General features: G+C 43.4%; 1 protein-coding gene across 6 annotated transcripts in view; it reads left to right on the top strand.

The window, feature by feature from the left end:
- Window positions 1-14,120, top strand: part of phactr4a (phosphatase and actin regulator 4a) — a 32,705-nt gene that overhangs the window by 15,951 nt on the left and 2,634 nt on the right. For 5 of the 6 annotated variants that reach the window (XM_067611569.1, XM_067611567.1, XM_067611568.1 and 2 more), the window contains 9 exons: window positions 2,781-2,951; window positions 3,034-3,114; window positions 3,213-4,334; window positions 6,963-7,337; window positions 9,074-9,205; window positions 9,827-10,394; window positions 11,453-11,691; window positions 12,476-12,638; window positions 12,930-12,985. In XM_067611569.1, the coding sequence (XP_067467670.1) occupies window positions 2,781-2,951; window positions 3,034-3,114; window positions 3,213-4,334; window positions 6,963-7,337; window positions 9,074-9,205; window positions 9,827-10,394; window positions 11,453-11,691; window positions 12,476-12,638; window positions 12,930-12,985 (2,907 nt within the window). The remainder of the gene's footprint in view (window positions 1-2,780; window positions 2,952-3,033; window positions 3,115-3,212; window positions 4,335-6,962; window positions 7,338-9,073; window positions 9,206-9,826; window positions 10,395-11,452; window positions 11,692-12,475; window positions 12,639-12,929; window positions 12,986-14,120) is intronic. The other variant, XM_067611570.1, reaches the window with a different exon arrangement.

Here is a 14,120-nt window from a genome sequence, read left to right as displayed (position 1 = left end):
TGAAATAAGTTTGTCCTCCATACATGCCTTTGGGTGGCACATATGCACTGTGATACAGAGGATTTCAGTCCCGCACATCCTTAGCTGCTAATTGGCTCTGTTACTTTTACTACAACCTTTGCTTCATGGAGGCTGAGCATAACACGTTCTCAGTGTTTTGTACATGGACAATTTCAGTGCACTTCAGAGAGGCAATTTATCTGTGGGCAAACATAAAAAAAAAATTCACAGCGGTAATTGTGTTTCTGAGAAACTACTGCTGGCTCTGTGTCAACAGTAGCTGTCAAGTCTAGTCACTCTTGATTGGCTTCTTTACCAAGAAGTTAAGAGGTCCCATTCAGTCTTTTCTAAATGATGGTACCAATTAGAGGAGAAAGTTCTCTTGGAAATTAGAAAAAGATTATTATCTGTATTTATTGAGTGCCTTTCCAGTCTTGCGAAAACACTCAAAGCGCTTTTACACTACAAGCCACATCACCCATTCACACACACACAATTTGGGGTTCAGTATCTTGCCCAAGGACACTTTGACATGTAGACTGGAGGAGCCGAGAATCGAACCGTAAATCTTCCAAATAGTGGACACCCTGCTCTACCTCCTGAGCAACAGCTGCCCCCACTTTTTTTTATAGTCCATATAAAATGGATGAGGGTGTGTCACATCCTTGAATATGCATATATGGAAGTCAATGACTGTGCATATTAAAATGAAATCTTTCAGTTAAATTTAGAGTCAACATAGTTAGTAGGCTGTGCGATATGATGATATACAGACAGGTGACAAATTTAAAGGAAAAACTGGTCCAGGTCTGAATGTTTGACCCCTACAGTGAGGGGATCTGGTGGCTCTGTCATACTGTGGGGGGCATTTTGCTGGCATGGTTTGGGTCCACTTGTCCTCTTAGAGGGAAGGGTCACTGCAAATCAATACAAAGTTATTCTGAGTGATCACCTTTATCCTATGATGAAACATTTCTATCCTGATGGGAGTGGTCTCTTCCAGGATGACAAATGTCCCAATTCACAGAGCACGAGGGGTCACTGGGTGGTTTGATGAGTATGAAAATGATGTGACTCATATGCTATGACCTTCACAGTCACCAGATCTCAACCCAATTGAACACTTGACATGCTCGACAGCGCTCTCCATCACCATCATCAAAACATCAATTGAAGGAATATCGTTTGGAAAGATTGCTGTTCCTCAGCCTTGATATTGATTCTACGAGCCTTCAGAACTCTTGTGGAGGGATGAACACCAGTCTGCTCCCATAGGTGTTCAACTGGGTTGAGATCTGTTGACTGTGAAGGCCATAGCAAATTATGCAGTCAACATGACATAATAACAGATTATACCACCTCTATTGTCCACATCTCTTTATTTACTTTGACTGATTTTCAGCCTTCCCATCAAGTATGCCTCCTTCACATTGTGTCATATAACATCCAATGTAACAGCTCAGATGACAAACAAGCTCACCTGTCTTTCTGTATCTTTAACTGTCAAACAGTGGTTAAAATCCCCTTCCCTCCTTTCTGCACTTGAACTACAGTCCTCCTGCATGGCTCTATACTTGCTGCCAATCAGCAGAGTGTTGTGTAACTTCTGCCATACGACTCATCACCTAAGTATTACAATAATGGTTTCCCTCCCATTGCTATCTTAGTTTATTCAATAGCATAAGAGTCATGGTTTCTGTCAGAGTTGTTAACTCTCTCCTTGTAATTTAAGTAGCATTATTTTTCTAACAAAAATATGAAACTTGATATTGACAGTGAATCTGACAAGTGCAGAGGATGTGACATGCTCTTATACTCTTCACTACTATGGCAAGAATCACATTCATTCACACCACCGTGTAAATTATACTAGAAGAGGCTGTGCCCATATTGCACTATCTGGCTCTCATGTGACAGCTAATCAGGCAGCCAGAGTGGAATTTGGACCAGCCTTGTTTAGAGAGTTAGTCCCTTATTATGACGCATAAATGAGGCAACAGCTTTGAGTTCAAAACCTGCTTTATATGGACATGCAAACCAAATCATAAATCCATATTTTTCAAGGTGGCGTAATAGAGATAATGCTGTTTGTTTGACCTATTTGTTACATAACTCAAACACGCTTTATTGGTTTGTCTACCTTTTAAATCTCAATTTTACCAGTTTTTTGTGATCATGACAATTAGTGTTGAAGACTAATCATTAACTGTACACTGAATGAGAAGATTTCTGAGTGGTGGTGTTCACAGAACCGGAGGTTGTCATCAGGATGTGGGCATTCAGTAACGCTGCAGATCACATTCCATCCTAATTAGTAACAGAGGTTGGCCAAGAACTCTGTGATAAGCCTAAAGAATATGTGGCTTTTTTTCAATACAGTGTAGCAGGGACTTATCAGTTCCATTCATTCGTGAACACAATGTACTGTACTTACAAAACAAATATGAGATTTGTGAGTGGTGCAATAAAAGCGCACCATTATTGTGATATCATTGGTCTTCAGAGACAACTTTTTAGACATTTATAACAGAGTGTTTTTGTGTTCAAAGAGAGCGTGTTGATGTCTTTATGGGTTATACTGGAGATTGATTTGACCTGCTGGGTACCTATTAGAGACCAGCAGCTCTGCTAAAATAAGACCTTGCATTACAATAAGAGAACTTCCTCTTTTCTGATGCTAAATGTTGATGATGTGACTTGGTCATATTTAAAGGTATTGACTATCTGCAAAAACTGTTTTCTGTAAGTCAAATCTTTTTGCCACTGTAATTTCCCTACAGATGATGAGGTGGACCTGCAACACAGCACAACAGGGGTTGACGACGGAAACTCTGGAGGGGGAACACCTCCAACCAAACGCAAAGGCAAATTCTCCAAAATGGGAAGGATCTTCAAGCCCTGGAAATGGAGAAAGAAGAAACCAAGTGAGAAGTTCGCTGAAACATCTATAGGTAAGCTGGGTACAAAAGCTTATTATTTACACTTGCAGTGTGCATTTTTTATGGTTGATTATTTATCTTTTAATTTTGTCAGCTTTGGAAAGAAAGATTTCAGTTCGAAAAAGCCGTCAAGAGTTGATTGCAAGAGGGGTTCTAAAGGAAATCCCAGAGAATGGTAGGTAAAGTGTAGTAATATCAAAAGAACTGATAGAACTAAAAACTTAATTATTCAGCTCTAACTTTAATGACATCTTCTTAACTTCTTGTGGACAGAGAGCAATGATGTGAACCACTCTAAAGCACCAGTGAAGAATGGCCACCCTGTGCCCATGGACGTGGATAAGGTGTCAGAAGTGGGAGTGCGGGTGTCCCGAGGGGAGTCCGACATCAAGGTGAATTCCCTCAGGCTGGCTCAGGGAGACGAACGCCGAAACAGAGCACCGTCCGACGCCTCCCGAAGCAATCGGGCACCTCTGGATGTGGACTCTCACGCACGGCTTCCTGTGGATGTAGACAGACGAAACCGCCTGCCATCAGATGTGGATAAGAGAGGATCTTTAACCCGAGGACCTCCACAAGATGATAGATACCGCAGAGAAGAGAGGAGAGACGGCAAAGATGACAGGGAGGACAGAGGGAGGAGAGACAGGGAAGACATGGAAAGAAGGGACAGGGAGAGAGAAGGAGGGAGGGAAGACAGAGACTTCAGGGACAGGCGAGAGAAGAGAGATGATAGGACAGATAGAGACAACAGGGAAAGGAGAGATCGGGACGAGCGGGAGCGAAGAGATTGGGACGAGAGAGAAAGGAGGGATCGGGATGAGAGAGAAAGGAGGGATCGGGATGAGAGGGAAAGGAGGGATCGTGACGAGAGAGAAAGGAGAGACAGGGACGAGAGGGAAAGGAGAGATCGCGATGAGAGGGAAAAGAGGGAGCGTGAAGACAGAGAAAGGCGGGATGACCGGGACAGGAGAGAAGACAGGGATCGGCGGCCTGAGAGGGAAAGGAGAGAGAACCGAGATGACAGAGAAAGAGAAGACAGGGACAGGAAAGACCCTCGAGCGGAGAGAGATGACAGAGATAGAAGAGATGAGCGAGACAGGAGAGAAGACAGAGAGAGGAGAGAGGACAGGGACAAATGGGATGACTGGTCCAAGAGGAACGAAAGAGCACGACGAGACGACCGGGAGAAGGAAAGGAGAGAAAAGCCAGAGCCTCTGCGCTCCGTGGACGAGTCTCGACCTCCAGTCAGGCCCGTCTCTGAGATGGACACACGGCCTCCTCTACAGAAGAGCTCCTCAGAGGACAACAAGAAGCCTCGGCCCGCCTCAGAGGCTGACCGCAGGTCCACCCTGCCCAGATACAACCCATCTGTAGAGTTCAGAGAACGCTCAGGTAGGATCTCTCTCTCGTGTTGAACTCCATGACCTAACCCAGCCTGTGTTTTTTTTTCTACTTTTCACCCCGCCAGTTAGTGACATTGAGCAGCACAATGAAAAGATGGAATGTTGATGGGTCTGTTGTCACTCTTCTGAATCAGAGTCACAGGCTTCATAGAAAAGGTCAAGAAAAATCAAGTTGTCACACTATCTTAGTACAACCTTTAACTCAGTTGACTGCCGACTAGAAAAGACACAGAAACTTCGCCCTATTTCTATCAACTCCTATCATGGATAGAAAACTATTTCTGCTGGAGATAATATATAACTATATTTAACTAAATAACACAGCTGCCCAGTGCACACCCAAGCTCCATCCTTATAAAGAGTAACAGGTGCAGCCTGCTAAGTTTGGCACACTATACTTTAAACGCGCCTTTCCTTCCGACCACTCAAAGCGCTTTTTACACTACAATCCACATTCACCCATTCACACACACATTCAGCCATCGGGAGCAGTTTTGGGTTCATTATCTTACTCAAGGACACTTCGACATGCGGAAGAGCCGGTAATCAAACCGCCGATCTGAACAGTGGACGACCCGCTCTACCCTCTGAGCCACAGCCACCCCCTTTACATGAGGTGCTTTAGTGGCAACCTCATTAATGTTCACAACCTGTCACTACAACCTGAAAATGTAATCTGACACTTTGTATATCTGTATTCTTGTATCTGACTTACTCCAAATACTGAAGATCAATGTTCAACAGTATGAAGTTGTTCAGCGTGAATTATTAATATGATATGAATGAAAGTTTAACTGGGACAACGTGACTCCTGAAATCAATGTCATGCAATCAGCTGATCGTTTTACTTGAGAGTAGTTCTCCAGTCTGTCGGAACTACAGAAACACTCTTGCGATCACGCAGGAGTGTTACAAAGTGGAGATTCTTCCCTCGTAAACAATCTTTAGTCGAGTGCAGACACCGTCTTTCAGAGAGCAAACAACCTGCAAGATTCAACAGATTTGTTAGCGCCAGAGAGACTATTTTGCTAATCTAGGTGTCAAAAACTCTCGTGCCAAAATAAGTTTTCCCATTCACACACTAGAATTCTCACTCAACACAACAGAAAACAGCTTTGCGTATCATGATCCACACACGACCCCACATGTCACGAACGCTGCATGTACTGGCTCCACAGCTACGTTGGTGGTACTGCCCGAGCTGACGTGCACGTCCACAAACATTTAACAACATGTTGTGAGGATACTACAAAATGTATGATCGTGTTTGTTGATAGTGAAAACAAGTCAGAACAAGACGAAGAACGGCGCTGTAACTTTTTCCTTATTTTTGACTGCATACAAATGTATATCTTGTGAGCTAACAATGCCATTATCAGAACAAGCATTTTTCATATGGCAACCCCGCTTTCTATCACAGCCAATGAGAGTGCTGACATGATTTATTGAGGTAAAAATGACTTTAATTTTGACAGCAATGATCTCCACACGTTTGTATTATGAATTCTAAAAGCCATTTCCATTGAAAAACTTCCCACCATCCCCTTATTATACAATACAGATAGACTACAGCATCGCTTTATAATATACCACTCAACCATTTAGGGTAGCAATGATGCTAGAACCATTTGACTATCTGAGAGAGAATCAGATCTGCATTCCTAACAGGGAAAGCCTGCCTACCTATGACAGCGACTGTGATGTTTCAAGTGATAAGCAAGCACCGAAATAACAAGATGAGGTGCAGCGATTTGACCAACTTCCAATCAGCCAGTACAATGTCTTCATTCAGGGAAGATGGCACATTTTTACGTGATAGATGAGTCATATGGGTGTGATTTATTAACCTGAGAGCAGTTTAGAGTATTAACACGTGTGCTTTTACCTTCTTTGGGCAGTCCTTCATTAAATACACCATACCTGTTTATATAACGGGTATTTGCCAAGAGTATACTGTTTGACTTCAGCTTTGACATTTCAAGGTTGCGCCTTTTATTGCATTCTGCATTATTAACTATCCTCCGTAGATGAAACGTTTACGTCCTGTTTGCACTCGAATCCGTCACGTCGACAATGTGAGTTAACATGCAGACACGCTGTCTCTTGCGTAATGTGATCGTGAACCATTTTCTCAGCAAACAGTCAGCCGGTGAACGTTTTGCTATGATGAAATACCAACACATCTGCGAACCCAAGTCTCCTGATGTTGCTGTCGAGGTATTTCGGGCGAATGTTTACACTGACAGGAGTTATGAAGCCGCTAGTAAATATCAGGCTTTGATACATGGATTTATGTAAACATGAAAAAAGGGAGAAACAAATCATTAGAACCCGTATGTGCTGCTTTGATCTGTCTCCGTGTCTGCTTGTTACCCCTCGTCTCCTAATATTTGTCTTTGCCTTGATCAGAGTTGCCCCCTGGGTAAGCTCTAACAGATCTGCTTATTTTACAAGGTTTAGTCACACCTTTGCTTTCCCTCTTGTGTTTTTTTGTGATATCCTTCATGTGTTTCCTTCACCCTCAGTTTTTCATAATGTAGAGAACAGAATAGCAGCCTTGTCTTGACCCCCCCCCTGCTCATGTCATGTGTGTGTTGTTTGTGTCCTCCCTCCGTAGAATCCGCTGCCGCTGGTGTTCGCTTTTCCCCCGACCCTCACCCGACACAGGACTCTCAGCAGGAACCTCCCCCTGCCAAACAGGCCCTGCTTCCCCCGAAATTCCTCACTACTCCTTCCACCGATCCCGGCAGAAGTTCAACCCCCACCCCTTCTTCTTCATCCTCCTCTTCATCCTCCTCCTCCTCCACCTCCTCCTCCTCCGCTCCTGTAGCTGTGGCCAGGCCGCCACGGACAGTCTCCCTAATAGCAGATGACCCACCTCGACCTTCCTCAGGCGACTCCGACACGCCGCCCCCTGTCCCTCCCCATGGCAAGCAGCCTCCCGTCCCTCCACCCAAACCCACCAACCGTAACAGCAACCCCGCACTGCTCGGTGAGTTTGTTGGCGTCTGCTTCTGTTGTTTTTATTGTACATCTCTCTCAAGAAACAGCTGCTTTGGTCTATGCATATCTATGTTTACACTATTTGTCAAACAACTTCCAAAATGAGTTGTGTAGGATTTAATAGGACCCAGAGAAACTGTGTGTTGAATCTTTGACAAACAATGGTATCAAATTGCATGTCTTCCCCACAGAGGTTCATAGATCACTTGGCCATTCTGGCATCAAACAAAAATACTGCTGCACAAGTTGAAAAACCAGCGAATGCTTTCAATCATTGCTTAAAAATGGCTTAAACAGTTACTTGATTATCAGAATAGTTGCTGATGAATTTTTTTGTAGATGGACTAATTGTTGCAGCTCTGTTTATGTTTGCTAGGTCACATGTGATGGTGCTGCCCTTGTCACACTCACTTACATTAAGTTATTGTGTAAATACAAAGGGTGCAACCGAACAAAACAGCCGGTTTAATGTGAAACTAAGTAGATAAATGTAGCAGTCAAACATCACGTTCAACTGCTGCAAAAGGCTGCAGGTGCAAAGTCCATTTATGAGCTCACTTCCCATCAGGGAAGATGTTTTTTCAGGTGCAGTATTCTTTTGAATCTTTCGTTCATACAAAACAACTGCTGTGAGGTGTCAGTTGAGGTTGGGATTTACGTGGTATGCTGGGTGTGCAGGAAGTGAGTAAGAAACTGCGGGTGGTAGAACAAGATATTCTTTGAATGGATAGTGTGTCTTTTTAAAGCCATTTAAGTCTCGGCCACAAGTTCATTGAGTCTCTCCCCACATATAAGTGTGAGCTGAGGCTGGTTGCTGCGTAGTGTGTTTTCCAACGTGTTGCTAGTGTGCAGTTTCAGTGTGCACAAGCACCAGTCTCTGGAGGGGGGGGGGGGACACGTACCGGCTTGTCTTTGCACCATTTATGCAATGCCAGCAATTCTCTGGAGGCTAGATAGAAACTGATTGGCTTTTAGTGTTTCATATCCTTTGTCCCAGCATGCCACAGCTGCTCTTGTTCACAGCCCATCCCAGCACTGTCTCTGTGAAACACACACTGTCTCTGTAGCAGTAACACATTCCACTACCATTTGTTAGGTGAGGTTTCTATGCATATGTTACTGCATTCACTTCACACTGTTACTGATACAATCTGCACGTTTGTAGGGAAAGACTAGCTTGCAATATACATTGTTAATGGACTCAGAGGAGAGAGAGTGTGTGCGGATGTGATGGGCTGTTTTAACTTTGTGCACAAGACCACGTCTCACGCAGGGAATCCCAGTAGAATACATGCTGTTTTATTTTTTTTCTTACAGCAAAATTTGTTGGATACTTCTAAATATTTTGGATATAATACTACATGTAAATATGGTCAATCAGATGTAGAATACATGTTAATATATGTTAAAAAAAAAAAGGTGTTTCCCTGTGATTAATTCCCTGAAAAAAGACTGTTTAATCATAGTGAATGAGGGGGAATATTCAGAAAGCATCATGATGAAACTATGAGAAACTAGTTGGTAGAATTACCAAATAGCATTATCTTCTGCTTAGCAAGCAAACTCTGCTCCAAGTTATTTTTCCACAGAAGTATTTTTCATTGATGGGTTGCTTCTGGACAATGTAAAACCTTATCTGAATGTATCCAGTGCCCTCTTGTATTTCTCTCCAGCTTGGATTATAAACCCAGCCCCATTCCTGATATCTCCACTCATTTTTGCCAGCTTCCTCATTGAACAGGGGCTCTAAGGTCAGGCAGCCTTGTTACTGGACCGGCTGGAGACGCCAGAGTGAGCTCGGCCTCTACCTTTCACTTCCTGTGTACCTGCGGCACAGGGCTAGCCAGACCTGCTCAGGTACCCAGCGGGGAGCCAGATCTCGACCAGTATAGATCCTTCATAACACACGGAACATCTCACCTCCATTTTTAACCCCAATACTGCATTGCATGTGTATTCAGCCGGCAGAGCTGTTTTCAGCTCAACTAACTTATTCTAAGCGCTGCCAAGGAACCACTGCATGGACATTAACATCCAGTGTGCTGGAGTGTACTGAATGTGTTTGTTGACTCCAGTGGATGTTCACTAAAGACTGCAGAGTTTGTCTAATTGAATACTTACTAAACAAATGGAAATGTGTCATGTTGTGAAATCTTGAAATGCTGAACTCCCCAGTGTTGCACATCCCTCACAGATACAACATGTAGCATCATGTTATGATTCTTGCAGACAATTAAAGATCTTTTGTCTGTTGACAACTGACTCAACAACCTGCTCAGCAGTAACAGAAACTGTTTTTAAAAAGTGTTTTTGTCACGTTTGCTTGTCTGCTTGTTTTTTTTAAAAACACTAACTTCACCTTTCTACAGATTGAATGTGCATCATGTTGTGGCTGCAGATGAAGTTTGGATGTTGGACTCATGTATCGAGTGTTGTTTCATGTGACTGTAATAATTGGTTACTGTGGTTTCTTCACAGCGGAGCTTTCACAGGCTGGCAGCGGCATCATCGTGGTGCCAGCACCCACTAAGCGCTCTCCACCAACCCCACCAAAGAGGATGACCCCTGTCACCAAGCGCCATTCTGTGGACCCTTCTCCTCCCAGCCAAGTCCCAGAGTCCTCCACCACTGACCCGGCGTCTGCCCCCGTACCGCCGCCCTCTGCTGTCCCTGTAGGAGATAACAGTGAGGACAAGAGTAGTACGGCAGCCCAGCAGCCCTCTACTGAGCCTCTGCTGTCACCGCCCTCCCACATACCGCCATCTCCTCCCAGGGTTCATTCGCTCCCTCCGCCCAGCACCTCCTCCGGTACCACTGTGCAAGTCGATCCCCCCAGCCCCACCACCGAGCCTCCCAGCCAGCCTCCAGCCATCCCCCTGCACATCCTCATCCAGAGAGCCTTGGCCAGCCCCGGCCCGGCTCAGCCCAACCCCGACGGCTCCCAGAGGGCCCACTCGCTGCTGTTTGAATCTCCTCCAGATTTCCTCAACGAGGTGATGGTTAACTCACGGAACTCTCTCCCCATCACCATCGAACCTCTCAGGCTGTAAGTGTCCTATTGCACGACTGCATCACAATAACTGAAAGCAGAGAATGAAGAGGAGCAGCCCTGTAGTTTGTCTTTGTTGAGAGGTTAATTTTGAGGAATTTATGTATTTGATTCAATTAAATTAAGTCACATGGAGTCACAAGACAGGTAGCTACAAAAACAGTTTTAGTAGCCTGACAGAGAGTGAAAATAAACTTCCCTGAAGCTTCATCCAAATAGAATCAATAGTCAATTAAGTTGACAGAGAGAGAAAAAATCACAAAAACTCACCAGTTCCAGATTTTCAAACACAAACAAGTTAAGTAGCAGAGACTACTTAGATTGATTAATCAGCCTTTATGGCGCCATTATCATTGTAGAAAAAAAAAACCTCATTAGGAAGTAAATGATGGGAAACTTGGCAGAACCCTGTAAGGAATGATCCTCTACCAGTATGGCTAGATGACTTACAGCTGGAAGTAACCAAGGTTTTGAATTAGCTGCTCCAGATGTGGCGTATAAACACATCCATAATATAAAAGTTATTTTCTCTGTAAAATCAACTTGGGCAAATTAGCCAGTTTGTCATACTTTTTAATGATCTATTTATTAGATGTTCAATAAATTTCTATGAATGTAGTCACAGATGTGTTTCCAGTACATTCCCATAATGAAGGAAAGACATGAGGCCTTTGCGTTGAGGCTGTTGACCTGTATGTACTCTAGCAGCAGCAGAGCCAGCCAACTCAATCTGTAGAACTGTGCCTTGTTAATCTCTTCAGCAAACAATTGAGCTTTATTCTCTCACTTGGCAAAAGGGTTGTAAAGTACATCTGATTGTGCCCAACAGTACTGAGCTGCATAGGTAGCTTAGAACATCAGGGTGGATTGAGGCTACAAGGAGCCTCAACGTGTTACAGTTAGTTCTCATACTGCAGGCAGAACAGAGTTATGACTTAATGTGAGCTTTTTGGTTATATATATATGTATCTGATGTGGTCAAATTTATATGTGATGTGTATTATCAGACACAATATGACATGACTCAGCATAATACACCCCTCATGTCTGTGTAGGCCAGAAGACGATGACTTCGACATGGAGGAGGAGCTGCGCAAGTTGCAGCCTCAGAGATTCCCCCGTCAGCCTGAGCTGGGGCCCCGCAGCCGGAGGGGTTTGATCGGAGACCCCAATGTCTGCGTCATCCCCGAAGGCAGAGGCCCCGGCGACAGTGAGGAGGAGTCTGACTCCGACGGTCCCGTCCTGTACAGAGACGACGACGACGATGACGACGACGATGAGGAAGGCCCTCCGAGTAAGTTGCTCACGTTGTATTATATTTAGGTCATACGGTAGAGACGGTAGATACAAGTGCCCTGCTTGAAAACACCGATCAACTGAAGAGGAATGCTGGTTTTTGCTTTTAAACATATACTGAAAGCTTGTATTTCAATAAAATGCTTGAAAGAACGTTTGAAATGCAGTGAGATCAGGAGGCTTGATGAGACTCTTGAAGATTAAAAAAAAAAAAAAAACTGGTCAGAGGGAATGAATAAAATAATGTCCAGGTTTTATTAAGTAGAGCAAGAAACACGAGAGAATAAGAAAACAAGCCCTACAGTATAAGATCAAATATATAATCATAAGATTTAATCATGCATGCTTATGGTTAAGAGCACCCACCCAGTTTCTACTTCACAGTGAATAAATAAATAGTGCTTTGATATACTGTTTTCTCTTATTCTTATTATACTTAAAAGTGCCTGAAGACCTTTTTTGTTTTCTACATACATGTTATGTAGGAAAAAACTGAAAATAATTAGTGTCCTCAGTCTGTGTAGACCTTGATATGTAACATTTTAAACCATAAAAACATGTTTTCGAGCAAAAACGCCAAACTTCTCTTGGCTGTGAATGTTCTGCTTTTCTCACTTATATTATGACAGTAAATCTCTGAGTTTTGGATTTCCTGTCAGACAATCGGTGCAATTTATGGATGCAACATTGGACTCTGGGAATTTGTGATGAACATTTTTTGCATTTTTTTTGGCATTTGCACCATCTGAACTGATTGTGATAATAATCGTTCTGCTTGGTAGGTGGGCTGGCGAGCCGCGTGAAGAGGAAGGACACGTTGGCCCTGAAGCTGGAGAGACAGGAGAGAGAGGAGAGAGACACTCAGGAGAACCAGGACAGCATGAGTTGGAACAACAGGGAGCAGTGGGTGGCAGTGAGGAACAAGATCGGCACCGCACTAACACGGTAAAGAGCCGCCGCTCCTCCCTAATGTCTCTCCCATCATATCAACAGACTGATGCACATGACGTTGACATACATCCTTATCATAAAAATAGAGGTCATCAATCTCTGATGTAACAGCCGTCATGCTGTTTGACATTATTTATAATGTAATTCACTATTTGACAGGTGCTCCATCAGTTCCAGATTGAGCACACACTTACACACACACTTCTCAAGACAAAATGTGTGTTTTAGACTGAATCCATATCAGCTTTTTAAAATTGAGTAGTCAGCAGTGTTTTCTATCTTCAGGCGGCTGAGTCAGAGACCGACAGCAGAGGAGCTGGAGCAGAGAAACATCCTTCAAGGTAACACTCCCCCTTCATCTATCTCTCCGTTCCCTCATTTAATCATCCAGGTGTATTTATTTGCATTCGATTCGTCTGCACCACAACGTCAGAAAGCACACTCTTCATTTTTCTCATCATTGCAGAAATCAAAAGTCTCTTTTGGCCCTCAGGCGTATTGATAGTTTAAACACTAAACACACAGCGGTTCTGTAAATTATTAATGGTGAGGTCACTTGGAAAGGATGTCTGATTTGAATCATGTTGCAACTCCTGGAGCCAGTTGGATAAAACATGCGTATGCACCAAAAAACCCCATGTATAAACTGTCAGAATGTCAATTAAAATATTCATAGTAAACATGCACAGCTGTATACTCAGTTTTATGATATTTATTTCCTTTATTTTTCCCTTTTCATCTTATCCTTTATTGTGAAGCACTATATAACGTCGTTTTCAATACAAGTGCAAATGATCTAGATCGTCACTGATTCTCAATGTTTAATAACGACGATGATGGCGCAGCAGTCACAGATATTCATACGCTTAACAGGTGATCAAAGCTGGATTTACAGACATGCCTTAAGGGGTTACAGCTTAGCTGTGTCTCATACGTGTGTGGCCTCTCAAGCAACGCTGCAGGTGATGCTGTAGCTGTTGTGCTCAGTAGAGACTCAGTAAGACACATAAACTGTAAATCCAAACCTGCGCAGTAGGTATTGTAACAGCACAGGCAGCACCGGAGAGAAGATTTGTTTTTACGTGGTAGAGAATTAATTAGCACTAAGCCTCACTGCCATACCAGCTACTGAAAGGGTGTCTACTCCCTGAAAGGCTCATATCAGACGACCCGCCTTCTTGACCTTCTTGACTCGACACTAGGACTGTCTTTAACCTCTTGTGTCATGTTTTAATCCAGTTTAAAAGCGTCCACAAGCATTTCATGCACATGTACACAATGTCACACTAATTTAGATTTGTACAACAGAACCATGTTATATGCATGGCTTTAAAAATCTGAGAAAAAGGAAACATATTCATATGTGTGTGTGTGTGTGTGTGTACATCTGGGCCTAGGCGTACAAAATAAACGCCCCCTTGTGGTAAACTGTTAAAACAACATTATTACAAAAACATCCCTGCAGTCCAGTTTAAA

The sequence above is a fragment of the Thunnus thynnus genome, chromosome 15 (genome assembly GCF_963924715.1).
Source record: "Thunnus thynnus chromosome 15, fThuThy2.1, whole genome shotgun sequence".
In the NCBI taxonomy this organism is placed as follows: Eukaryota; Metazoa; Chordata; class Actinopteri; order Scombriformes; family Scombridae; genus Thunnus; species Thunnus thynnus.
This window is presented reverse-complemented; position numbering and strand designations above follow the sequence as displayed.